Genomic DNA, 27,377 nt, shown 5'->3' with positions numbered 1-27,377 from the left:
AGTTGCCTGAAGATAAACAACACTGCTTTATTGTTACTGTTTTATCTTTTTTTGTAAAATGCTTTGAGGTTTTTTTTACACTCAAGCAGTGTATACATTTAATGACATAAATAAATAATAAACTGGTGCCAGCAGAACCTCCAGGAGGAGTGTACCCAAGAATCAGGGTGCTATTACTGAGGTGGTCCTTCGGCAGTTCATGGAGCATCAAGCTTCCTTTGAAGTTGGAGCAACCAGCATTAGATTTCAAATTACAGGCAGACTGATATGGGGAATGGCTTTCCTCAGACTGGCAAATCACCTACTTGGGAGGCGAATCAAACACTACAATAATATCTTATCTAGATTCAGTTTCATTTTATTAGCTCTCATTAGCAGCAGATAGAGAGGAGAAACAAAGTTGGGTGTCATCAGCATACTGTTAACACTGCACTTAAAATCTCCCTATGACCGTACACACTAGTTTAATAGAAGGAATGAGGCCCAACCATCAACTCTGGATTTGTGTAGCGTTGACACTTTAGCCTTTTCTTCTCACTTCTGTTGGAAATCATGCTGCATCCAGAGTAGGCAGTTGATCAGCTTCTCAGTTGCAGGAGCTACTCACAGTGCTTCTGTCTTACCAGGATTAAAGCTCAGTTTATTTTTCCTCATCCATTTCACCACTGCATCCAGACAATGGCCTCTCCTGCATAAGATTTTATGGAGAAACAGAACCGAGTTTCATTCGCGTACTGATGGCACCTCACCCTGAAACTTCTAATGTCCACTCCCTGCAGCTTCATGTAGATATTAAATATCACTGGAGATAGTAGCTTCCAGGAGGCCGAAAGGCACTCACCCCTGGCTACTCTCTGGACTCTTTCTTTAGGTAGGATTGGATCCACTGTAATACATTGCCCCCAATTCCCAATCCCTGGAGCTGTTCCAGGAGGATACCATGGTCAGTGAGAAATCAAGAAACAGGAGTAAAGTTGCACTCCCTGCCCTGCCCTCTGCAAAGGTCATCCATCAGAGTGACCAAGGCTGACTCAATTCCATAGCCAGACCTGTACACAGATTGAAATGGATCTAAATAATCTGGGGCCTCCAAGAATGCTTGCAGCTGCTCCACTACATCCCTTTCCACCATATTTCCCTAAAAGGGGACATTAGCAATGGGTTGATAGTTGTTCCAATCCTAAGGTCCAGAGCCAGTTTCTTTAGGCGTGGTCACATCAGTGCCTTTTTCAGTGCAGCAGGGACCACCCCCTCACCCCATGTCTTCTTAATAAGCCAGGAGGAACAGGATTTGATGGGGCACATGGTTAGATGCATGGCTGCCACCACCATGTCCACACCAGCTGATTGCCTAAGGTGAAACTGATCCCACAAAACCTTCTCAATAGTGACGCTGGGTACTTCATTCGGAGCTGCAACAGGTGCAGAGTGAATATCACTCCAAAGATGAGTGACTTCATCCTCAAAGAGTGTGGTCAGTTGGTCACAGCGGGTCTTTTGAGTGCTCCAGAGGGTTGTGTTGGACCAATGGCCATCTGAGAGAGACCCATAGTTGTCATGGAGGCCATGTTGTCTCAAGCTGGCCCGACAACAGCCTCTGTGTGGCTATTGAAGTCACCCAGGATTATCGTTTTAGGGTCCAGAGACTAACTTGGCAAGCTGGATCAGGGATACCATTGGGCAACAGTGTGGTTAGTAGCCCAGCAGCACCCCTGATCTGTCTCTCTGGTCCAATACCAGGTGCAAACTCTAGATGGGTGGGGTATAAATATAATAATAAATGATGATAATGATGTCAAGAGGCTTCCTGATCAAGGATATGGTATTCTTATAGACAACTAGCTGGCCCTGCCATGCGTTGTTGTGGCTTAGTCTGTTAAATGGGCCCTCAGAGTCCCCCTTCAAATTCCCCTGTAGGCCCCACTGTGGTTTAGTCAGTTCAATGGGCCCTCAGAGTCCCCCTTCTGACTCCTCCCACCACCTCCCGGGCTCATCCCTGTGCATAGCTGCCAAGTTTTCCCTTTTCTCGCAAGGAAGCCTATTTAGCATAAGGGAAAATCCCTTTAAAAAGGGATAACTTGGCAGCTATGTCCCTGTGATAGGTCCCCCCCTGTCCCAACCCATGACCTTTCCCACCCCCGCCCCCTCCCCCACCCAGGGGAGCACCTACCTCTATTCGGCCTAGTCTGCAAACTTCTACTCGGCCTAGTCTGCTGAGCTGCTGTGGAGTGGGAAGATTTCCTACCTGCAGTACTAGTGTAGCTGCTGCTAGAGGCCGCTGTTGTGCAAGGTCTCCTTATTCTATTTCCCAGCATGCTCTTTATGGTGAGTTGTGTGTTTTTGAACACGGGGTTTGGGGTTTTTTACGTGGCCCAGGTGTGACATTTGTCTTTGAAAACGGTATGAGCTTGCTATTCCAGCCGCATTTGACTTTGTGTTAAAATTTGAACACAATCGGTCCAGCGGTTTTGTTGAACATTGGAGAGGAACACACATGCCCAGTTTACATTTATATATATATATATATAGATAGCAACACTCCAACCCTAGTCTAGCCTGAGAAAAAGGTAAAGGTACCCCTAACCATTAGGTCCAGTTGCGGACGACTCTGGGGTTGCAGCCCTCATCTCGCTCTATAGGCTGAGGGAGCCAGCGTTTGGCCACAGACAGCTTCCGGGTCATGTGGCCAGCATGACTAAGCCACTTCTGGTGAACCAGAGCGGCACACGGAAACGCTCTTTACCTTCCTGCCGGAGCGGTACCTATTTATCTACTTGCACTTGATGTGCTTTCGAACTGCTAGGTGGGCAGGAGCTGGAACCAAACAATGGGAGTTCACCCTGTTGCGGGGATTCGAACCACCGACCTTCTGATCGGTTTAGACCACAGCGCCATCCGCTTCCCTCCTCAGCGCTGGTACAGTACTGAAAATCGAAGTGGTCACAGTTGAGTAAGGTCAGGCCCACTTTGTATTTCTGTGCTGGGATTAAGGCAAGGCCAGGGAGTCATGCGGTAAACAAGAAGAAACAGAAGTGAAACCACAAACAATAACAATGGAAAGAGGAGAACGCAACTGTTTTCATGCTTTACCATACAACAAAACAAACATGGCTACTGCACATGAATAGATTGCCTTCTTTTTTTAAAAAAAGTATGAGTCTTATACAATGCGTACTGGCCTGGATTGTGTAAACGTTCTATTAAATTCTCAATTAATCAACAAGTTAAACTGGTTAGACTAACCTTTTAACATGTGTCACTGTTTAGGAAAATACATGAAATGCCTATAGGCAACTAGATTTAATCCAGCCTTTCTGTCTTTCCCTTTCCCTTTTTCTTTTCTTGGTAATGTAAATTCCCTTGGTTTACATTACATAGCTTTTCCAGGGTGGATTATAGACCCTTTGGCTTTCTCCCCACATATATGTTCAGAATGTGAATAGGAAAGATACATGGGTAAAGTGCCCTTTTAAAGTTATTGTATGTATGAGAATGTTGTGTGGAACTGAGAGTGTACTGGCTTTCCTGGAGAGCTGCCACATGATGTGATGCCAGCAAATAGGTCAACCTTTCTGTTAGTGCATGCATTTGGTAGGTCACAACATTATCAAGTTCTGAACCGTTGCTTCTAGTTTTTCAATTTCTTGCCAGGTAAGGCAATGATAGTGATGTCTATCCCCTGCGACTCTCATGTAGATCTTTTCCATGCACATTATTTCATTTTTGTCACAGCTGTTAGGCTATCATAGAGCTGTCATACAAAGAACATGTTTTCCTACGGTTCTGCTGTGTTACACAAAGTGCTGTTCAGCATTCAAGGCATGGTGAAGAATTAAGTTTGAAAACACTTACCGATAAATAATAATAGGTTTTCTTGTCACCTGTGAGGATGAGCTCAGGAGCTTTCATTTCTCTTTTAGGTTAGCTACAAATTGTGACACCTGAACCTGGACAAAGTTTGGTTAATCTTAATTATGGTTTTCTGAAACAAGCCAACTTCAAAGCATTGTTTGTAAAGCTGGCTTGATTCAACAGATGGTAGCTAAGATTGCATTTAAGGTTTGAATATAATGCTAAACCGCAGTTAGTGTGAAACTGAAGTTTACGACCTTCTTTGACATTTTGTGGGTAGTGTGTAAATGGCTTAAGTTAGCATTACATATGAATGCAGCCTTGAAAATGGATATTGGGGCTGTATTCCATTGATTGATTAAACCCTGTTATTAGGGAAACTTGGATCTATACCAGTCTTTGCCAACATTGAGGAGACTGCTGTATTTGGGAGTATTTTAATATTCTTCCTGTGTTAGTGTTAGATTGATCAGGGCCATGGCTGAATAGTAGAACACTTTCTTTACATGCGAAAGATTCTAGGTTCAGTCCCTGGCATTTCCAGGTAGGGCTGGGAATGAGCCCTGCTGGAAATGCTAGTGAGCAGCTGCTAGTCAGCATAGAATGCTAAACAAGGTGGACCAGTGGTGTGACTCAGTAGAAGGCAGCTTCCTATGTTCTTGATTGAAGCCCCATGCAATGTGAATTGCTGCAATGTTTTTCAGATTACAGGAGAATGTCCAGTAAAGCTTCTAGGTTTCAACATTGGACTGGTCAACATAAGAGCCAGGAGTAGAACTTGCTGTTTTTATTTCCTTTGTGGCTTGTTAGAATATCCTGCATTTGAGGAATACAGTTGCAAAATTGCTTGTTTAAGAACATCTGCCAAAAAGTATTTTTAATGCTCTTTCTTTAAATATAGTATTTCACCTATTTTTGTTATTTTAAAATAATAACAACGCACCAATATCAGATACAAGGGATAAAAGCTGACACTTATTGATCTTCCTTTGGTACTTTTTTTTTTTTTTACTATTTAGGAAAAGTTGATACACCAGGAAACTTAAAGAAGTATCTCATTATAATGGAAAGCGTTTCTATTAGTTTTATTCTGTATTAATTTTATTTGTGTTTAACAGACATATGCAGGGTATGTCGATCTGAAGGAACTCCTGAGAAACCTCTCTATCATCCGTGTGTATGCACTGGCAGTATTAAATTCATTCATCAAGAATGGTAAGTTTTTTCCTCCGAAATATGTCAATGCCTATTCATATATGCTTACAGCATGAAATCGCTATGAACATTTTGGGAATCTTGCAGATAAATAATGCTTTGTGGTTCCCAATTGGTGGACCACGAACCCATAAGCATAGGTTTACATATTAAGGAAGTATCAAGGTGTGGAGAAGAAAAACTGCATATATTATTTTTAATCCCTGTGTAATTAATGGGATTACACAAGAAGTATCTGAAACACTGTTATATAATTGCTAGCTATTAAGGGTACGGTATATTGTTTTTTATTAGAAGGGTTAGATCTATGTATTAATAGTGTTTATTGTTTTAAATGCTTGCTCCTTTTTGTCATTGCTGTGGTTGTATCCATAGCTGTTTGTTTGAGACCTTAACTTTCCTCATTGCTTCCCATGCTTTTGCCAACATTAAAATTTTTCTGAAGTGTTGGGGGACTCTCTGGTGCTGATTTAGGGGGGCTTTCAAGGTGCTACAGGGATGAGAAGAGGAAGGTGAGGGGCCAGCTGCAATAGTAGAAGACATGTAATGCGGTGTTAGCTTCTGCCCTGTAAGTTTACTTTGTATGCAATCCAAGGAGATATGTCAGTTTCTCCCTTGATGGCATGGTCCAGGGGTCAGCAAACTTTCAGCAGGGGGCCAGTCCACTGTCCCTCAGACCTTGTGTGGGGCCGGAGTATATTTTGGAAAAAAAATAAATGAACGAATTCCTATGCCCCACAAATAACCCAGAGATGCATTTTAAAGAAAAGCACACATTCTACTCATGTAAAAACACCAGGCAGGCCCCACAAATAACCCAGAGATGCATTTTAAAGAAAAGGACACATTCTACTCATGTAAAAACACGCTGATTCCTGGACTGTCCGTGGGCTGGATTGATAAGGTGATTCGGCCGCAGCATCCGGCCCCTGGGCCTTAGCTTGGGGACCCCTGGCATAGTCCCTTAAATGATATAGAAAGCCTCTATAGAGGGTCTCTTCACATTTGAGAACAGAGAAATGTGGAGCAGAAGCCTGCTTCTAGAAAGGGGTTGCTGAAGAAAGCCTTGCACGTGTAGCACATGGTCCTTTGTCCTTTGCATTAGTCTGTTTTGATTTGAAAACTTACATGCTACCTTTCTGCTCTAGTTGGCATTTAAGAATGCCTTTCATAACTGTAGCCGAGTAGCTGTATTTGCGGTTTCCGGAGAGCAGTGCTCTTCAACTGTATGCCTATGCTCTTCAAACATGTTCACTATCTACAGAACAAGAGTATTTAAAGAAATGCATTATCTCTATTTTTCTATTCCTCTGAATTTGAATTATTAATGTTTTTCTTAAAAGTATATTTTACTGATTATTTTGCTGCATTTTCTTAATTTCTGACACTCAATAAATAACTTGTAGATTTTAAACTGTAGATACACTGTACTCATGTTTCTTTTTAATTGCAGCTTAGTTCAGTGGCTCAAACACAGCAGAAAAGAATACTGTGAATTGTGTAAACATAGATTTGCTTTCACACCAAGTAAGTATATGGTGAGAGTTTGTGATGAGTTTAAACAAAGACTTTTCTTTATGGTGTTTTAGGCTACAGAGAGTCTTCATGTGAATTTGCAGGTTCACCAGCAGTGTGCTTGCCTCCAGTAAACTAAATATTATAGGCACTGCACTGTCTCTAAGCTGTGTATCTGAGATATGGCCAAGTCATTGTAACCCCTTCTGAAACAGTGGTTTGACTGGCTTGGTTGAAATCCGAAAACAGCACTAGAAAATCCTTAATGTAAATATGATACCACATGGATTTCTGTATTTTAATGTTTTGTTGGAAGCCGCCCAGAGTGGCTGGGGGAACCCAGCCAGATGGGCGGGGTATAAATAATAAATTATTATTATTATTATTATTATTATTATTATTATTATTATTATTATTATTAAATAACACCCATACTGCTAGTGAGCATTTTGGAGTTTATGTAATAGAAAAGGATTTGCCACCTGACACAGTAACACTTTCATAAGCAAGGCACATTGCAAATTGGCTTTATCTAAATTGGCCTCTGTCATTATTTTGCTTTAAGAAGTTTTTATTCTTTACTTGAAAAGGTTGGCTTTAAAACTATAACGATAGATGACTATATAGTATTTTCAGTTCAGTGTCATGGGAAATTTTGCAGGAATACTATGATATTTCTCATAAAAACAATTCAAAGTGGTAGAAGTAAAATTGCAATCCTTTCCGTTCTTTCTTTTCTTAGTTTATTCCCCAGATATGCCTTCTCGGCTTCCAATCCAAGACATATGTGCTGGACTGGTTACAAGTATTGGCACAGCAATACGATACTGGTTTCACTATACACTTGTGGCCTTTGCATGGTTAGGAGTTGTACCTCTTACAGCATGTAAGTATCTCATTTTGTGGACGTATAATATACACATGGCTGAGCAGTACAAGAGGGAGGGGAAACGTTTTATTCAGAGGGCTCTCAGAACCATGGTTAACAGTAAGCTAGTTAAGGGGGAAAGTATTAGAAGCTCCAACCTTCATCATATCCGGCTCTTAATTACTGAATTTCAAAAAAAGCAGCTATGAATGCTGTGTGCATAATAATTCTTCAAAGGTGATTGGAAAACACAAATATCACTAGTGCTTGCACCTGGACCTTTTAAGCTGCCTTCTGAGGTGCTTTGTGTAGGAGTTCACAGTAAGTTTGCTTTTCTTCTAGCTTAGCCATGTTGGTATTTTAGATGCTGACAGAATGGCAAGAGCTGGATTTTCTCTTGCCTTTGTTAAAATTCTTTTAGACTGCAGTCTTAGATTTTAATTGGCAAAAAGATGGTGAAGATTATTCTCTGGCTTGCATGTGCCTTTTAATCCTCACAGCTTTAACAGTTTCTTCTACTGTGGCCTGCCTACATCTCTTAGAATCATAGAGTTGGAAGGGACCCCAATGGTCATCTAGTCCAGCACCTTGTGATGTAGGAATCTCAGCTGAGCCATACATGACGGATGGCCACCCAACCGTTGCTTAAAAACCTCCCAAGGGAATCCATTCCACTGTCGACCAGCTCTTACTCTCAGAAAGTTTTTTCTGATGTTTAGTCAGAATCACCTTTCTTGTAACTTAAATCCATTGGTTCAAGTCCTACCCCTCAGAGTAGGAAAAACAAGCTTGCTCCATTTTCCATGTGACAGCCCTTTAGATATATTTAGATGGTTATCATATCTGTTCTCAGACATACCCAACTCCCTCAACTGTTCCTCATAAGCCTTGGTTTCTAGATCCTTTATCATCTTGGTCACCGCCCTCTGACCACATTCCAGCTTGTCAATATCCTTCTTTAAATGTGTTGCCCAGAACAGTACTCTAGGTGTAGTATTTGCATATGTTCCCATGTTATACAAGAAACATCTGTAACAACTTTGTTATCCTATATAATAAAGTCCCTGTGTCTCTGCGTCCAGTCCCTGTGTCCGCGCTACTGCGCATGTGCCCCACGGACACACAGGGATTGGACGCAGAGACTGGACACGCATCCCCGGCGGTGGATGAGGCGACGGCTGCGTGGTCCCAGGGCTTCCCCTCCGTTCCCGCCTGGCTGGCGCCCGTTTACTTAACGGGCTGAATGACACTAGTAGTTAATAATAGTTTGGGTAATTTGATCTAATATGATTCTGTTCCTTTGAAATCACACATAGATGCAAATGTTCACAGATTCTAAAATATTCACTGCTTAAGAACCTGATACAAGGAAGTTTGGAGCTTCTGTTGCCTTTCCCCTAAAAATTATCTTAACGTGCTATTTGAAATCAAGGTCTGAAACAAATGGAACTTTTTCCAGACTTAAGGGATGAGGGATTGGTCTGCAAGAACACACTCCTCCACCCCAAACCTGGTTTGAATTCTGCATTTTACTAGGCTTGTTACTGAAGCATTGCTAGCCTGATAAAATTAACTTTAGGATGCTCTTAACTCCCCTAAAGAACCCAGGTTTAATTGGTGGAAACTGCATTTTATTGTCAATTTTTACTCCTTTAGGCCGTATCTACAAGTGCTTGTTTACTGGCTCTGTGAGCTCACTACTGACACTGCCATTAGATATGCTGTCAACGTAAGTATCGGCTAATACTATAGATATTTCTACAGATTGTGTTCTAAACAGCTTGCTGTTTTTCTCTTACAATGAAAGAGATAGGAGATAGGATAGGAAATTAAATAATGTAGCATTATTATTATTTATTCCTCTTTATCGTCCAGTCTGTGTGTTTTAATATATTGTAAGCGAACAGAATTGAATAAACTAGCCTGGGACTAGTGCTTCTGGGTAATTCAGTAATAGAGAAAGTGTTCACTGTAAAAAATAAATATTTTCCAGTTTTAGTATGAATAATTTTTTGTATATAGCCTCTGCTTTAATCTATCTGTGTGAAAAGATACCACTTTTGTTTTGTGAAAATGTAATTATTCACATGTAGGATCCCAGCCTAACTTGTCTTAATGTGAGACTGTCTGCTTCTCTGCCTGGCCAGTACAACAGTTATTCAGCTTATGCTTGTAAAACACACTACATTATTGTGTATATTTTAAAAGTATTGTTTATTTTAATTGTTTGAGAGCCTGTAGCAGAAAGGCAACCTTTTAATTAAAAACAAATAGTATATTGGAATGAAATAGAAAATTCATGCAGACCACAGTTAATTTATAATGTAGAAATAAAATGAGATGTATTTATTTATCAGTGTATTAAATAATTGAGCTTAATGCAAAAATATACAGGGAAGCTATCTATGGCCTGTAATGATCCCAGTGTTAATTCCTACAACATCTCACCAACCGCAGTGCACTTTTCTGTTCAGCTCAAAACCTCCAGGAGGTAATAAATAATAAAGTAAAAGAAAGTAAATGTCTTACACTGCCTTATTTTAAATGCTTCACCAACAAAATAAAGGATCAGATTAGTATCGTCAGATGAATAAAGATGCTGGAGAAACTTCTAAGTAATAATTTTGTGCAGATAGCAAGCAGCTTGAGATAAACATGACAGATTGAATAGATTTAAATTGAAATAGCTAAAGGCTTCCACAGCGAGAGCTTCTACTGGAGATCTTGACTTGTTCTTTTGTTCAAAATCAGGTAAATTTGGTACTATTAAGGAGGTCTTACCGAAGTGTGGGTGACTGATTGCAGAGTAGGTCGACAATGATTTTGCATTTGGAATGTAACAGTTGTGATAATGGATATAAAGAATGTGTTGGTTGTGTCTTCAATAGAGAGAATTTACTGGCAGACTGTTTGCAAGGTTGTTTTGTGGTGACGTGCACACTCTGTGCATTTATCAGCCTTGTATGGTTACGTGAACAAATTGTCCATGGAGGAGCACCACAGTGGCTGGAACAAAATCAGCAGCAAGCCATCAATGGTGTTGGGCAACAGAATGAGGTAATATGTCCTTCAGTTTTTCGGTTGTAACTTTCAGCTTTAATTCCTCTCTTTTGCACATTAGCTTTTTCTCTATCTCCCCCCCCCCCAAATATAGAATTGTTTAACACTAGGTAGATAAATGCACATATCCTGTTGCATAATGCATTCTTCTGGCAGAAGCTTCATTGACGTGGATTGCATTTAGTACCAGCAACTTCCCTACTGCTGTGGTACCTTGGGTTATGAACTTAATTCGTTCCAGAGGTCCATTCTTAACCTGAAACCGTTATTAACCTGAGGTGTGCTGTCACTAATGGGGCCTCCCGCTGCACCAACTGCGCTATTTCTATTCTCATCCTGGGGCAAAGTTCACAACCTGAGGCAACTACTTCCGGGTTAGCGGAGTTTGTAACCCGAAGCATTTGTAACCTGAGGTACCACTGTATAGTGTTTTGTAAGGGTCTTTGGGTGGCTGCATTCAGAAAAATCATTAAGCTGTGGAACACAGTTTGTGAAACTGACATAGTAGCTATAATACCAGAAATATTTAGCGGGATACTTGCAACAGGAGATAATGTGTCTTATTTCTACAAGATCCTAGCTTAGGAGGCTGATATTACAGAGGTGTCTGTAGAAAGTTGTGTAGTGTAGTCTCCATGGTTTTACTTCTAAATGTGCATACTGTATGTTACAAGTTCTATTCCCTGTCCTGTTTTCACAGTAAGGATATGAGAACAAAGAGGGAACATGTTAAACTCCTTGTTATAGCTTCAAAATCTGAGACCACTGTGGATAGTAGCATCTAAAGTAGCATCTGAAAACTAATCTAAAACATGGTTCTTCTCAATTATCACAGTGAAATAAGGTCCCTCCCCCTTCAGCCTGTATAATCTTTCTACAAACATCCAGAATAATTTTCCTATTTGGGGCTGTACCTGCCCAGTCTTGATCAGATTGAAGAGATTGGCATCCTCTGAATTTTTTGAGAGTAGATTTATTCCGGTTGCTCCTCTTCACCTCTCAGTTTAAGATACTGTTCCCCAGGGAAGTCACTCAGGTACATCCTGAGAAATGGACTTTATTTGCTGTAGCTAATGTCTCGTACTGGTATGGATTTGTGTATATCGGGGAGACCAAGCTGCCGATGTTTCGGACAAGCAGAAAATAGCACAATGTGTTGATATTTTAATAAGCATCTTGTTCTGGGGCAAGGCATCTTTACAGTCTTTACTAGATTCCTTGCAGACATCTTTCTAGATAGGATAAAGTTGGACAAGAAGGAAATCATAATTTTTTAATGGACATTAGTTTTCACTCCATGGCAGTAGAGGCCTGCCACACACTCAGCCATATTTGTTTTATCTAACATTTTCAACAATTTTCATGCACATGAAGCTGATGCTAACATGCTTTATTAAAACATTTCTTTAAATTATGAAGAGTTGTATCATTCTGGCCTATTTTTTTCCTTGCAAATCTATGATAAAAACAATTCAGAGGAATTTTCTTAACAATCAGATGTGTTGCCTGACATTTCTAAGGATGCAGGAACTCATCATAGTATAGCAGAACTCTTAAGTTGTATTATCTTTTTTTCCTTTCTGTTTCTATGCCAGGTTCAGGGTGTAGGAAATGGTGGAGCTGAAAATGCTGCACTTGACCAGCCTGCAGACCAGCCAGCTGAGAATGCAGTTGTAGGTGAAAATCCAGAAATCCAGGAAGAGCAACCAGATGAAGAAGAGGAAGACAATGAAGATGAAGAAGATGTTGTAGTAGAAGATGCTGCAGATGCTAACAATGGAGCACAAGGTATATTACTTCCTTTTTAACAACCATATTTGTACCCTGTTCCAGGACAATAGGGTTGTTTCTTGGCTATTTGATTTCATGACTTGCTTCCTGGAAATTTTCATAAGAATTTGTAAAACCTGCCACACATCAGTAAAACACAAACTTGGCCTTATGTTTGTTTGTTTTTTTGTTTTTTTAATAAAAACCAATCCATTGTAATTTGGTGAACTTTGAGGGAACAATGCATCAGGTTTTCAGGGTACCTGGTTACACTTAATCTACTACAAGCAACAAACTTGGCAATAATTTTATCTGAACATGCAGAACATATTTTATTTTATTGTTAGAACACTTTTGCACCTTAAGTTGGCCGTAAGAGGCCTGTCCAATTATTCAGTGTTACTATCCTGGTTGAGCTTTACTTCTAGCTATTTAAAAATTTAATTATCTATTTAGATGATATGAACTGGAATGCTTTGGAATGGGATCGAGCAGCAGAAGAGCTTACATGGGAGAGAGTGAGTAAGGACTATATATTTTGGAAATGCTGTTTGCTTTGAGTCATTCAGACATGGTATGGCTTTAATAATGCCCATAATCTTGGAACCAGTTCAAGATGCTTTTCTGTACTTTGACCGTGGACAGATATATCTGAACCAGCATCCTCCATCGTGGCCTTTCCTCATAGCAGGAAACCATGGTTGTCGAATGGTAGGACGATAGCTCCTTTTTAACAATGAAAGCATTCCTGGGGTAGATGTGATTGAAATGGGTGAGAAGGGGATGATTGAGAGGAGAATATATATAGTGTGAAAAAGCTGCTTGTGAAGACAAATTGGGAATTGGGAAATGGTGAACAATGCCAAAATTGAGTGTCCCCTTCCCCCATGCTGCCTCTCTGATCCCAGTTACCTCTTGAAGTTACAAAAGGGGGGGAAAGAGGTTTCAGAGGTGGCATGGCATGCTTTGTCAGAGTAAAATTCATTTGTCTTGCATAACTAGGCAACTGTGTTCCTAGTTCCTGTGTATCACTGCTTAATACAGTTTCTTAAGGCACATGGCAGTCCTTGGACAATATATAAAAAATATTGTCAAGGTTATTGTGAGAGAGATTTCTAAGCCAGCAATCATGAATGATTTCTGTTGGACATCTAGAAACTCATGTGAGCTTTCACACAAACACACACACACACACACACACACACACACACACACAACCTCATTTGTGTGAGCTGTTATACCTACCACTTAACATTTTATTCTGTTGCACTGCAAAGAACATAAAAGTAACACATTTCCTCTATGTGCTAAATTCTTTGAACTTGGTCCACAGTTTTAAGCTAGTTATATATTTAGGGAATCCCCTAAGCACCAGCTGTTTGGCAGGTGTGTGCAGGTTCATGTGACATCTGACTGGCGGATCTTAAAGCTTATTCTTGTATGAGTTTGACTCATTCTTCTTATCTGTTCTTTGCCACAGTATTGCCTGGCAACAGCCTGACATTGTCCAGTTTGAAAAGCTGGGGCCTAATTGTTCCCAGTTGGATGAACTGGCTAGATCGCTTCTGCGCATGCGCGAGCTGCACAGATCGCGTCTGTGCATCCGACGCCGCGGAACCTGGATGTAAACACCTCCGGGTCCGCGGCGGTCGCTCGCCGAAGCGGTCGCTCGCTGAGGTAGGCGTAAACCGAGGTTTGACTGTATTGTAAAAAATGATGGGGGATAACAGGTCCTTGACACTTCAGAGACTGCTGAATCTTCATGAATGTAGATAATTCTGGTTACTGACAGCAAAATCATCTCTTACTTTTAGATGCTTGGACTTGATGGATCCCTAGTTTTTTTAGTAAGTGAAGCTTTATTGCACTAAAACTCTGTACAGTGGTACCTCTACTTATAAATAACTCTACTTACGGATTTTTCTACTTACAAATGGAGCTCCGTCCGCTATCTTGGATGTGGTTTAGATAGGATTTTTTCTACTTACGAATTTTTAGATAGGGTTGCTTCGACTTACGAATTTTTTCTCCCAGTGCATTCCTATGGGATTCGACTTACAAATTTTTTTGACTTACAAATGTGTGTTCGGAACACATTAAATTCGTAAGTAGAGGTACCACTGTAGTTGGATTTTGTCTCACATTATCTGTTTGTTTTCTTGATCTATAATCTTCAGTATATTTTCTTACTATATCAGATACTTTCAGTTCATTTTATTACTGAATGAAAAGAAGTAATAGCACCTTTATTCCTGTGTGATTATGCTAGGCATTTTTGAAAAAAATGTGCTTTATATTGTGTCTCTCTGAAAATTTGAACCTGCAATATCCTTTGTCCTGTTAGGAGGAAAACTGATACAAATGGGCCAAAAAATATTATTAATTTTTATTTGAGGAAAATCTTTAACATTTCATTAGCTACAAATTAGTGGCAAAATGGGGTGAATGATGAGAACCCAAGATAAGAAATTTAAGTTACTTCTCAAATACTTTGATATTGCCATTTCTGAAGTGTTCCCCTCTTTCTCTCTTAGGAACATGTATTCTGGGTGGTGTCATTAAACACACTGTTCATACTTGTCTTTGGTAAGTGACTGCATTTTCTCTTCTTTCAGGATAATTGCTGTCATATGGGCCCAAATTAGAGCAGAGCTGGATTAGTTTAAAGCAACAGTTCTGTAATATTCTCAAGAGACGAAATTCTGATTTTCTTTGCATGCGTTTCCCAATGTGCAATGTTTCCAGTAATCAAACTAAAAGTTTGGTTGCCTGTGAAAGAATCTGTACATTAAAAAAGCACTTGAAATATTTTAAATTTCTTTTGTTTTAACATGTGTAAATCTGTGTAAATGACTTTACACAGTGGTATCAATTTGACATCACAGCCCTAACATCTTAGAATTTATTTATTTTTTAATTTACCAGAGGTTTATTTCTGCTCCCTCCCCTATCCCTTAGCTGCACAAGTGAAGCATGGAGGTGCTTTTGTAGTGTTTCATAGATGGATTAGATAATGGTAGAAGATTTCAGTAATGGCCTGCTGATTATGTCAGTCTGCCATCATTTTGTGATTGGTGGGGGCTAGGGTTGCCAGACTCAATAGAGGACAGGACTTCTGTGCCTTTAATTGCCCTGCTGTCTTTTGAGTCTGGAAACCTTAAAGAGAAACCAGCAGACCCTTTGTTTAATTTCCAAGCAAAGGGTCTGCTGTTTTCTCTTTAAGGTTTCCAGACTCAAAAGAGAGCAGGGCAATTAAAGGCACAGAAGTCCTGTCCTCTATTGAGTCTGGCAACCCTAGTGGGGACATCAGTAATTTCAGCTGTCTTGTGGGCCCTAGGGGTAGAATCATTGAAAACTTTTTGTATAGCTGGCTGAACGGGTAACATATAAAGATTTCTATCCTTGGACTAGCTCACTAAAAATTATTTTAAGCCACACATTAGAGAATTGTTAAAAAGCGTAAACTCCATTAGGTTTTTTTTCCTTCCTCCTAGCATTTTGTCCCTATCATATTGGTCACTTCTCTATTGTTGGGCTAGGCTTTGAAGAATATGTAAGTATATTTATTATTTATTCATATATTTATTTAAGCATCATGGAACAAAGGCTCCATAATTGCACTTGCTCCTCCCCACTGACTTTTTTGTGGCATAAAAGGGTGGGTGGGTGGCTTCTCTCCTGTGTCCTGGACACAAAATTATTTCCCTTCTATGGAAACTCAACATGCGGGAGACAGACTACACAGTTTGTCCCACAACATGACTTTTGCAGAAAGCACCAGCAGGGGTTTGCTGCTGTCATTGCCCACAAAAGCTCGGCAGGAAGGTATAGAAATCACTCCTTGTTGAAAGGAGTAGTTTATCTCCCTCCCAGTGAGACTTATATGGAAGGCAGCCACAGCAAGGTGCTTCCACCTTTTGCAAAAGCCCAACCCAAAGCCTCCCTTACTCAAGTTCTCTGCATATACTATAGGACTTGGGAAAGAGGAAGGATTGGTGGCAACCACAAAGTATGGCTTAGCCAGTAAACCAGACCAAAATTTGTGGAACTGTATATAGAATATTAGGGACCCAGGTGGCGCTGTGGGTTAAACCACAGAGTCTAGGGCTTGCTGATCAGAAGGTCGGCAGTTCGAATCCCTGCAACAAGGTGAGCTCCCGTTGCTCGGTCCCAGCTCCTGCCCACCTAGCAGTTCGAAAGCACATCAAAGTGCAAGTAGATAAATAGGGACGCTCCGGCGGGAAGGTAAACGGCGTTTCCGTGCACCGCTCTGGTTCGCCAGAAGCAGCTTTGTCATGCTGGCCACATGACCCGGAAGCTGTCTGCAGACAAATGCCGGCTCCCTCGGCCTATAGAGCGAGATGAGCACCGCAACCCCAGAGTCGGACACGACTGAACTTGATGGTCAGGGGCGCCTTTACCTTTACCTTTATATAGGATATTAAATCCTCCTTCATGCGTGAACCTGTATTTTAAACCAAGCTTTATTTCTGAGACTTCTGATTCTATCTCGTTCACAGTAATATTCCCCGCCCCCCCATTAACAGAGATCTTGTTATGTTGGTAATATGTGACTCATTCATAGATAAGAGTTAAAATTTGTGATTGATCCATGGTAGCTGGCTGGGGATGATGAGTTGGAAGTATAAAACAATGGTGATAACTTGCAAATATCAACACATTTTGGTAGTCACAAGTGGCATTGAAATATTTTACTCTACTCTATCAGTGTACTTGGTGTGTTACAAACCTTCCGAAGCAAAAATGACAGATTTTTACTCCAAGGACTTCACAGTCTAAACATGTTTTTGTTTTCTTTAGGTTCAAGCATCTCACTTTGAAGGCCTAATCACGACAATAGTTGGCTATGTACTGCTGGCAGTATCACTAATAGTTTGTCATGTATCCTTTCATAAGTACTGACTGCACATGTTTTCAGTGTTTGATCTATGGATGATCACTGTTAAGTACACAGGGTGGAATTCAGTGTTGCACTATGATGAACATTTTGTCTCCACAAGCATTTCAGCTTGCTAGGTGGTGCAATCCCCCGTGTGCTATTCTTTGGGTTCCCCCAACCCCCCCTGAGACAGTCTCAGGTGTGTGGGGAGGAGAGGGGAGAAAGCCCCATTGCATAAGTGGAAGTCCTCATTCAGGGCCTCTGCTGATGCGGCTGGGTAGGTGAATCATGACCTTTACCTAAGAAACAATGTTTTTTCGATCTTTATCTCTTTATGGGAGCATTGTGGGTGCACCATTGGGAAACTCATAATTGCAAGTAAGATATTAGGATCATGCTGTAGGATTGGAGCAACCTCATTCCTGTTGAGGCACAAATTCCTTCTACTCTTGTCCTGATTAAGAATCTTACACCAGTAGCTATGTTAACCAATGTCATGCTTACCAGGGTTCCTTCTTAAGAAGGCTTTTGTACTTGCTTCAAAACCTGATTCCAAGTTTTAGTTAAGAAGGAACTCTTGATAACTTTTATCATTAACAATGCTGGGGTTGATGTAAGAATTTAGAGCGGGACCTTTGCTGCAGAGAGAGGAAGGTCTGGGCAAAGGAAGCATGCATTCCTGTGGTCCATTTCAGATCTCCCAACTGTAGTTAATGGGTACCAAGGGTTGGGTCCTCAGTGACCATATGTGTTTGTGAGGAATATCTTATGTTTTGCTTAAAACATAAATATTGCTTAAATCTATATCTAAGTGAATACTTTCCCCTTCAACCAGTTTCCTATTTCCAAGCTTCTAGTTGCTCAGTACTCATTCCTATGAACTTCTTCTGCCCTCTGCTCCACAAACCAGTATTTCACTTTCCTTGACCGTATTTATACAGGGCTTGGCAGCACTTGTAAAATTTCAGAGATCACGTCGCTTGCTTGGAGTGTGCTATATAGTTGTCAAGGTATTCTAGCCTTAAAAAGCAGATCTATTTAATATAACAAATCAATATTCAGTAGTTGGTCCAAATAAAAACACCTGTCTTTCCCCCTCTGCAGGTGTCATTGTTAGTGGTGGTAGAAATTGGCGTTTTCCCCCTCATCTGTGGCTGGTGGCTGGACATATGCTCTCTGGTAAGATTAGCATTTATTAGGGGACATATATTTATCACTGCATTCTAAGGGGCAGTCAGGGGGAGGGTTGCTTATGTAGGTTGTGTCTGTTAAATAGGAGCAGTAATGCAAAAAGCAGTTATGATGGACCCATCAGTAAGCAGCAGAAGTGCTGTTCTCCTGGTGGAGAAGAGAGGGCATCCACAGGGTGACACACCTAATGCAGGGGTTAAAGGATCTACTGGTGTCCTGCTGGTGATGGAGGCAAAAACCAGCTGTGTAAAGGGAGGTGGTGGGTCCACAGGATCCTAAGCCTCCTTGTTCTCCAGGCATAGTTCAAGCAGGTTACTATGACTATTATGAGATTAAAGGAACAATTCTATGCTTCCCAGGAAGGATGCTGGAATCGAGGTAGTTAGTCCCCTCCCATTGCATTCAGTTTGACAGAGGAGGAGGGGTGGAAGATAATGGAATATGACAGCGGGGAATCCATCCCCATCTCCTGGCCTGGCCTCATTGAGCCTGTAAGACATAGGAAGTGGCAGTAGCGCTGTCACAGATTCTCCATCTCCCCCTACCATCTCCATAAGGTTGCTGCACCTTAATCGTTAGCTAGTTTTGCTGCAAATGTGGTTGACCATCTCCAAAGACTAAGAATCCTCCATCTCCAATGGCTTTCTTAGTGATCTTATACTAAAGGTGATTCGTTTTAAAAGGCTACAGCTCTGTGCTTAAAACTGACATTTATATATAAGCTATGCAAAATCCCCTTATAGAATATACTGGTGTCTGTTAAGATTTATTGTGCAAGGGCTGCATTATTTTTTCACTGTTGATAAATGCTGTTTACAACTCTATATTTAGAACTTCACTGTTACGTACAAATAAAAGCTGACACAATTTTACTAGTTGCTGAGAGTTAAAAAGAATTACTTCCCTGTTTTTACTTTTTAATAGGAAATGTTTGATGCTACTTTGAAGGATAGAGAATTGAGCTTTCAGTCAGCCCCTGGCACTACAATGTTCCTACACTGGCTAGTGGGAATGGTGTATGTCTTCTACTTTGCTTCCTTCATTCTCTTGCTGAGAGAGGTATGGTTTGACTGAAGTGTGATTTTCTAAAACCATATGTGGAAAGAATGTGGCTCTGAAATGGCTAATTTCATCCGCATTTCTGTTTTTGTGTTCACCTCTGTTCACCAGCCTTTGCTGACAGGAAATAATTGATAGGGTGGGATAAGGTGTTGCCCTACAACTTGTACTGGCTTAATAAATAGTCTCAGTCTTGTATATGGTTGGTATTCTGCAGTGGAACAGGAGCAGTCCAACGGCTGCTGCTTGCAGATTCTGTGTGTGAGTGAAAATTGCACAAATTGCTTGTAAGGACAGGCAGCAGAGTTGGCTGCTGGATGGGGAACTGCAGGGAACCATCTCTTGCTGAGCCATGGCCTGCTGTGTAAGAACATGCATTGTATAGCTGAAGGGGTAGGGGGTATTCCATGCAGACACTGCTTCTGGGAACTGAATGTGAGAACTGGGAACCCTAAGGGTTTTTCCCCATGCATAGACTCTCTGCACCTTGTGGTCCATGTGCCATTGGCTGAAGGACAGGAATGGGCCTAGTAAGCCGTGAAAGAGAGGAGGGAATTGACATGACAGAGGGAGCATGAGAGCCATGTTCGACACAATTCAGCCATGTAATTCTCTTGGACACAACTCAGCTGTTACCTCTTCAGGTAACAACTGGCTCAATTGTTTTAAACCAGTTTGAGAGGTTAACCAGCAGACCATATTGAACATAAATGATGAGTCTTTAGGGTCTCTATAATGTTAATTTATTGGAAAAAAATAATGTCAAAACTTGTAATCCTTCAAATATCAAGCTACTTATACTTATTTTTCTTTCAAATGTTAATTTTCTATTTTCAGGTACTGAGACCTGGCGTCCTCTGGTTTTTGAGGAACTTGAATGATCCAGACTTTAATCCAGTTCAAGAAATGATTCACCTGCCTATTTATAGACATCTCAGGAGGTTTATTTTATCAGTGGTAAAGACATGTTTCCAGTTTCTCTTCAAAAAGTTTATATTTTTATAGAAACTAATGTTTTTCTATTCAGTTTCTATTTAGAATTTAAATGTTTGTTTCTCTGTTTATTAGCAAACAAAATAACTAACTGCATGTAAAGATATTGGGCTGTATTCAGTTCATGTTTACATAGAGTAGATTCATTGAAACAGGCCTAAATCTTGGTAACTAATTTCAATTAATCTATTCTGAGTAAAAGTTAGTTGAATACAACCCATGGGGGCCAGAAGTCTCTTTTCCTTTCTATAAATATTTGCTGGTATCATAGTTTTCTTCTATGTAACTTACTTGTGAAATAAGTTTCACTTATATCAATAAATTACAGAAGTATGATTCAGCAAGAACCAGCTTAAACTGTTCAGCAGTGCCAAGGAAAAGTAGATCACATTACAGGAAAATAATGTAAATGTTACTTAAAAGCAAGTATGTGGGTCTTCTTGTGTCTAATCTTCAGGTCACTTAGATTACTAGCAATCATACAATTGCACAGAATAAAGCTTTGTTACAACAAGATATTATATTCTAAGCAGACATGGGCACAAGACATTTTGGTTCTTGGGGCAAAATATCCAATCCTTTTCAGCTTGCTGCCCCAAAAATTGATGCTGGGAGAAGAGTCAGAAATAAATCCAATGGCTTCATTTTTGTAGATTGTCTAAAATTTAGTGTGTACATATCCTAGGCAGAAATGACAACCCAGCCTAAACAGTAAACATTCCTGATTCATTATCCAATAATTGTGTGTCCTGATTTGGACATAAATAGGTTTTTCCCTTTGATAACCCACATCTACAGGTAAATCATCCAAGTACCAATGCAGACATTATATTTAGCTGGTTCTTTTTCTTCTTGGCATCTCATATTAGTAGCATGCCCATAATGTAACTTGTGAGCCAGAAAATTCCAAAATGTACTTTCAGGTTGTTGCAACGGAGCTCTGATTTCTTGATTCATAGATTATGTTGCTTAGGTGTGTGAACAACTTGTGCAAACTGAAAAGAAAAAGAAGAAACAAAACAGTGTTTTTAATGCAGAGAGTTATCAAAACCATAGCTTGCAAGACTAGAAACAAGCAGTTAGCTAGTATGCTCCCTCTTCTCCTTGCTTCCATGTCTTGTGCTAACCATGGTTTACCATGACATCCAGAAATTAAGACACAGTAAATCAGAGTATGGCTTACTGTGACTGTGTTACTGTGCTGGCGCTCTCAGACAGGAGCTCATACCTGCTTTGCTCCTCCTCAGGCTTTTTAGGTCATCTTGGGGCAACAGTTAAGCCAAGGTTTTGCTTACCATGTCGTTCAGACCTGAGATTGTGGTTAAGGTCTCTCCTTCCTAAGCGCCATCTGTAGCCAAGATTTGTTCTATGGTTACAGGTTTTGGATAAGGAGGAAAGGCCTTAACCATCATGCCAGGTTTGGACAACACACTAAGCCAAACCTTTGCTTAGTTGTTACCTAAAAACCTCAGGGAGGAACAAAGCAGTTTTGATCTGCTCCTCAGGAACCAGCACATTGACTCTGCTATAGTTTGGCCTAGCATGGTGTGCAAATGTGGCCTATGGCTAGCTAGCACTTGTTCACAACAAGTGTTGGAAATCATGGCTTGAAAATGGTTGCTGAGTCTTACTGTTAAATTCAGTGCTGACCAGATTGTTCCGATTTCAGTGTCATGGCAAACTATGATTAGCAGCAGATAGGAATAGAAAATGCACAGAGCAGAGGAGGAAATGCACAACCTGATAACTTGTTCATGATTGTCCAGTCCATTAATTTTGCTAGTGTATAAATAGACTTTAAATTAAGGCTGTCACACAGAGTATCTTCCTTGTTGCAGATTGTCTTCGGGTCGATCGTCTTGCTCATGCTTTGGCTTCCTATACGAATTATTAAATATCTGCTGCCTCATTTTCTTCCATATAATGTAATGCTCTACAGGTAATTTATTTTTGGAATATTTTCTGTCTTCCATAGTGTGTTCTTTTACTGCAAATGCATATGTGAATATTTTAAACAAACAGTTGACTGTGTAGCGGTAAACTTTGTTACAGTATACCAACTATACAATGAACTTGTTCAGACATAATGCTAAACCTTGGTTTTTCATTACATGAATGGTTCTTAGGTTTGCAAGCTTTCTTTCCACTCCTCCGGCATGGACATAACTAACCACTATTTGTTATGTCTGAATCAGGACAAACTGTTATTAGGCTTAACTATACTTTAAGTACTGGGACGCAGGTGGCGCTGTGGATTAAACCACAGAGCCTAGGGCTTGCTGATCAGAAGGTCGGCGGTTCGAATCCCCGCGATGGGGTGAGCTCCCGTTGCTCGGTCCCAGCTCCTGCTAACCTAGCAGTTTGAAAGCACGTCAAAAGTGCAAGAAAATAAATAGGTACCGCTCCAGTGTGAAGGCAAACGGTGTTTCCGTGCGCTGCTCTGGTTCACCAGAAGTGGCTTTGTCATGCTGGCCACATGACCTGGAAGCTGTATGCCGGCTCCCTCGGCCAATAACGCGAGATGATCGCCGCAACCTCAGAGTCTGTCAAGACTGGACCTAATGGTCAGGGGTCCCTTTACCTTTACCTTTACCTTTATACTTTAACTAAACAGACCATAGTTTACAATCCTAGCTTGTTTTCTAAATTGCCATTAGGATTAACCATAGTTTTGAATTTGGACATAATGATGAACCAGATGAAAACAGATGAAAGCTTCTGATCTTCTAGTGGCCAGATCAGTAGTAGCAGAAGACGATATGGAGAGCACAAAGCTTCTGCATGTAACATTAAACCATAGTTCAGTATTGCTTTCAAACCAGGCAAGAATCCTAGCTATAAAACAGGTGGACAACCTTTTTTCTGTTGAGGGCATGCATTCAGATGGTGGTGGAGCCACCAAAGTGCTTTGGATTAACCAATATGGAATAAAAACCACCTTGTTTCAGTTTTCACTATGGCCACGTCAAATTAGAATTTCCAGTGCTACTCAGAAGTAAACCCTACTTGGTTTGGTGGGGTCACTCTCAATAAGTATGCAGATGATTTTAAAAATACAATAGTTACTGTTTTGGAAAGCAAGCAATTCCTTTCTGACATTAGTGTGCTACCCCACCACCTTTCCCTCCAAATAATAAAACCAGTGGAAACTGTCAATTTATTTTTATTCAGATAAAATACTGTCCTTTACCATTTTCCTGAAACTAGTAAAGGGAAAAGACGGGGGAAATGAGGAAACAAACAGGAAGAAAGGCACTCTGATGGGATGGAAGAATGGGGCAACTTCGGAGGTTGCTGGGGCTGCACAAAATGGGGTTGGGGGCCAACTTGAGGGAAAGGTAGGATATAAACACACAGTGGCCCTAGGCTGCAGGTTGTTTAATGCTTTACAAAATACCAGTTTTATATGTATGTAACAAGGATTTGTTCATGACATCCCTGCTTTATTTCCCAGTGATGCTCCTGTGAGTGAACTTTCCCTAGAACTACTTTTGCTTCAGGTGGTGCTTCCAGCTTTGCTTGAACAAGGACACACAAGGCAGTGGTTGAAGGGTCTTGTACGAGCATGGACTGTTACTGCTGGGTACTTACTGTAAGTGTAAAGAATCCATAAAGCACAAATAACCCACATGTCTTTAATGTTCTTTGTTGACTAGAAAATATAAATGGAATGTTTAGATACTGCAGAATAAGTGTTTATAGCAAGAATTCACAGGTTTGTAATGATGACCTATATTTTAAAAGGCTAGTCTGTATAAGTTTACAAATGGAAATTGTTGTGCAGCTTTACTAATATTTATCTGCTTGATGGTTATGCAAAAGGGAAATAGTTTCGTTAATTAAAAACAATAATTATTTTGTTTCTTCGTTCTCTACTCTTACCTATAATGCCTCAATTAGCCTGGGCGCAGCTTCCGATGTGATCACCCCAGGTATAAGAGGCTAAGCTCTTCTAGGTGTCTTGATCTTCGGAAGTCCATTTTTGGGGGTGGTCAGTAGTGCCAATTATAAATCTCACTTCCATGGAACTTCGTGACACCTTGAGGGACCTATTTTTCTCAGGCAGGGAAGGGGGAAGCAATATAAAAAAGTATAAATATATATCAAAATTCTGATATATGATAAAATGAGGCTTTTAGCTGGTTTCTGCAATCTGTGAGGTTAGGAATGACTAGTAATTTATGTTCATAGGATGTTTGATGTCAGAGCTTGGTGTGAAAGCTAACCAACTCCTGAAGAAACTTAGCGTGCACACATACAGATGAGAGGGAAAATTATAATCTTATCCTAAGATTTGCTGAATCTTAATTACTTTATGTGAATGACCTATGCCCAAACACTAATGAAGTACTACTACTACTACTAATTATTTTAAGACTTCATTCCATCAGACTGAAGCAGCAGAAGAACAAGACTATTTCATTAGCTCCATCAAGAGACCCATCTTTGGCTCTTTTACTCCTTCTTTCGCCATCCATCAATGGCTATTCCATCAGGCTACAAGAAGAGTTTTCCTCCCTGCTGTTTTTTTTTTAATAAAAAAAATAAGAACTGTACAGTAAACCCTCGGGTTACATTATTCTCGGGTAATGTAAACTTACCTTTTATATTCTAAGCCTGAGGGCGGGAACTCTATTGTTTCTTACTGATCTGCTAGCTGCTCTAGGCATCTTTTCGGTTGGAGAAGAACTTAAAAATGCTTAAAATACTAATAATTAGATAGGACAATACACTAGTTATCCTGTCATGTAATGCTTGGAATTAGAGATGTCACTCACATCACTTATTTGAACCCTATTCCATGTAGGGTGTGTGGTCATCTTCAGTCCAGATCTGTGATACTGCATTTAGGGCTGTTGTTTTTTTTCTTTTGATGTTCTAATCAGTTAATAATGAGACGTTTGGTTTCAGAACCATGTAGCATGTTTAAAACAGTTGTGAAAGCACAACAGATTTCAGTGACCTTTGGTAGCTATTCTGTGTCATTACAGTGGCACCTCTGGTTGCAGACGGGATCCGTTCCGGAGCTCTGGTCGGATCCTGAGGTTTCTGCAACTGGAGGTGCCTGTTCTGCGTACGCGCACAGCGCGATAGAGCACTACTGCGCATGTGCACGTGGCGAAACCTGGAAATACACTTTTGGGTTTGCTGTGTGCGTATCTCGAAGGATATGTAACAAGAGGGGCACGTATGTAGAGGTACCACTGTATTACCCTGTTTTTAATAATCATACCTATACATTTACTAATAGGAACATTTATGGTAGCCAAGATGATTCACAATTATTTAAAAAAATGTTTTTCCAGGGATCTGCATTCTTACTTACTTGGAGACCAGGAAGAGAATGAAAACAATGCAAACCAACAGCCTAATAACCAACCTGCTCGCAATAATAATGCCATTCCAGTTGTGGGAGAAGGTCTTCATGCAGCCCACCAAGCCATACTACAACAAGGAGGTCCTGTTGGCTTTCAACCTTACCGTCGGCCTTTAAAATTTCCACTCAGGGTGAGTTGTTCTAACTCTCCATTTAAAGCAGGGATGGCTAACCTGTGGCCCTCTAGGCGAGAGCTTTCCAAACTGTGCGTCATGACATGTTAGTGTGTCGGCTGCAGTGTGTAGGTGTATCTTCTTCTTCTTCTTCTTCTTCTTCTTCTTCTTCTTCTTCTTCTTCTTCTTCTTCAACAAAGCTTTATTGATTTTTTTACAGATTACAGAAATAAAACATAGATGTAAATAAAACGACATTTGTGATTATTTCAATACTTAAATCCCCGATATATGTTCCCCCCCCCTTATAACTCCCCCCTATCCCTTCCCCTCCCCTCCCCTTTTACTTATCAGCCACTGCTATGTAACAATTGTGGGTTACCATATGTAACTGCATACCTCCTTTCATGGTTTGTTTCTCTTTTTCCTCATTTGTTTAATTATTTGAGCCTTTAAATATTTGCCAGAAGATCGGCTTTTTCTACATATGGTTTAATGTAATTCACAAATAATTTCCAATTTTTTTCCTTCCCTTCCTCTCCTATTCCTTTAATTTCATCATACTTAATCACCAAATTGTAATATGAAATCATTTTTAGCTGCCAATCTTCTTTGTTTGGTATTTTTGGGGTTTTCCATTTTTTTGCTACATGGAGTCTGGCTGCTACTGTTACGTAGCTTACTATGCATCTGTCGTGTGTAGGTGTATCTTGCAAATGCTTCCGAGGCTGGAAAGGGGTTAGTTTAACCTCCAGTTTGCAAGTAAAACTGATTTACTGTGTCACGAAAAGATGCACGTCTAAAAAGTGTGTCACCAGCATGAAACGTTTGGAGAGCTCTGCTCTAGATGTTGGATTCAACATCCATCAGTCCCAGTTCACATAGTCAGTAGTTAGGCATGATGGGAGTTGTAGTCTAGCAACATCTGGTGGGGGCACAGGTTAGCCAACCCTGCTTTAATACGTAATTTAGTTCACTGGCATCTAGTTAATTCTCTATTTCTTTTCAATATCTGGAACAAGTAATTCTAAAGGCAGTATTTTTGTGAGTGTTCAATATCTTGTTCCCTTCATTTGCCCATTCGATTCTTACAGAAAGGAATGGCTTCCCACCACTCGGGGGCTTATTGGCATAACATAAAGGAACAATGATAAAAGGGATGTGTGACTTTTATTTCAGGAAGTATATTATGGAAGCAGTCCGAGAACGAAATGCGTAATTGTAGGTATTGGGTGTGATCCTTCACTCTGTGGCTGTCAGACCCAGTTGCAGAGGAAGCCACTTTATGCTCAGTTAGCCTTGAGGTCCGCCTCTCCAGGTTGAATGTATATCAGCAATGGCTCCTCCTTATCCTGGAGCAGGGGTCCCCAGACTTACCGGGCTTTGGGCCGGTGCCCGCCGCGCCGACTGCGCGGCGGGCCGGAGGGCGGGGGAGTGCGCGCCCGTGCGCATGCGCACACACAC

At 40.6% G+C, this 27,377-nt stretch overlaps 1 protein-coding gene across 1 annotated transcript in view; it reads left to right on the top strand.

Moving 5' to 3' along the window:
- MARCHF6 (membrane associated ring-CH-type finger 6) overlaps positions 1 to 27,377 on the top strand; it is a 46,305-nt gene that overhangs the window by 4,348 nt on the left and 14,580 nt on the right. Inside the window, exons 2-19 of the mRNA XM_035124776.2 lie at positions 4,971 to 5,067; positions 6,521 to 6,594; positions 7,325 to 7,468; positions 9,107 to 9,179; positions 10,339 to 10,507; positions 12,106 to 12,298; positions 12,737 to 12,798; positions 14,095 to 14,127; positions 14,815 to 14,866; positions 15,775 to 15,833; positions 17,102 to 17,182; positions 18,122 to 18,190; positions 18,285 to 18,359; positions 19,296 to 19,430; positions 20,268 to 20,387; positions 22,262 to 22,362; positions 23,878 to 24,015; positions 25,730 to 25,931. Of these exons, the coding sequence (XP_034980667.1) occupies positions 4,971 to 5,067; positions 6,521 to 6,594; positions 7,325 to 7,468; positions 9,107 to 9,179; positions 10,339 to 10,507; positions 12,106 to 12,298; positions 12,737 to 12,798; positions 14,095 to 14,127; positions 14,815 to 14,866; positions 15,775 to 15,833; positions 17,102 to 17,182; positions 18,122 to 18,190; positions 18,285 to 18,359; positions 19,296 to 19,430; positions 20,268 to 20,387; positions 22,262 to 22,362; positions 23,878 to 24,015; positions 25,730 to 25,931 (1,877 nt within the window). The remainder of the gene's footprint in view (positions 1 to 4,970; positions 5,068 to 6,520; positions 6,595 to 7,324; positions 7,469 to 9,106; positions 9,180 to 10,338; positions 10,508 to 12,105; positions 12,299 to 12,736; positions 12,799 to 14,094; positions 14,128 to 14,814; positions 14,867 to 15,774; positions 15,834 to 17,101; positions 17,183 to 18,121; positions 18,191 to 18,284; positions 18,360 to 19,295; positions 19,431 to 20,267; positions 20,388 to 22,261; positions 22,363 to 23,877; positions 24,016 to 25,729; positions 25,932 to 27,377) is intronic.

The sequence above is a fragment of the Zootoca vivipara genome, chromosome 8, assembly GCF_963506605.1.
Source record: "Zootoca vivipara chromosome 8, rZooViv1.1, whole genome shotgun sequence".
In the NCBI taxonomy this organism is placed as follows: domain Eukaryota; kingdom Metazoa; phylum Chordata; class Lepidosauria; order Squamata; family Lacertidae; genus Zootoca; species Zootoca vivipara.
This window is presented reverse-complemented; position numbering and strand designations above follow the sequence as displayed.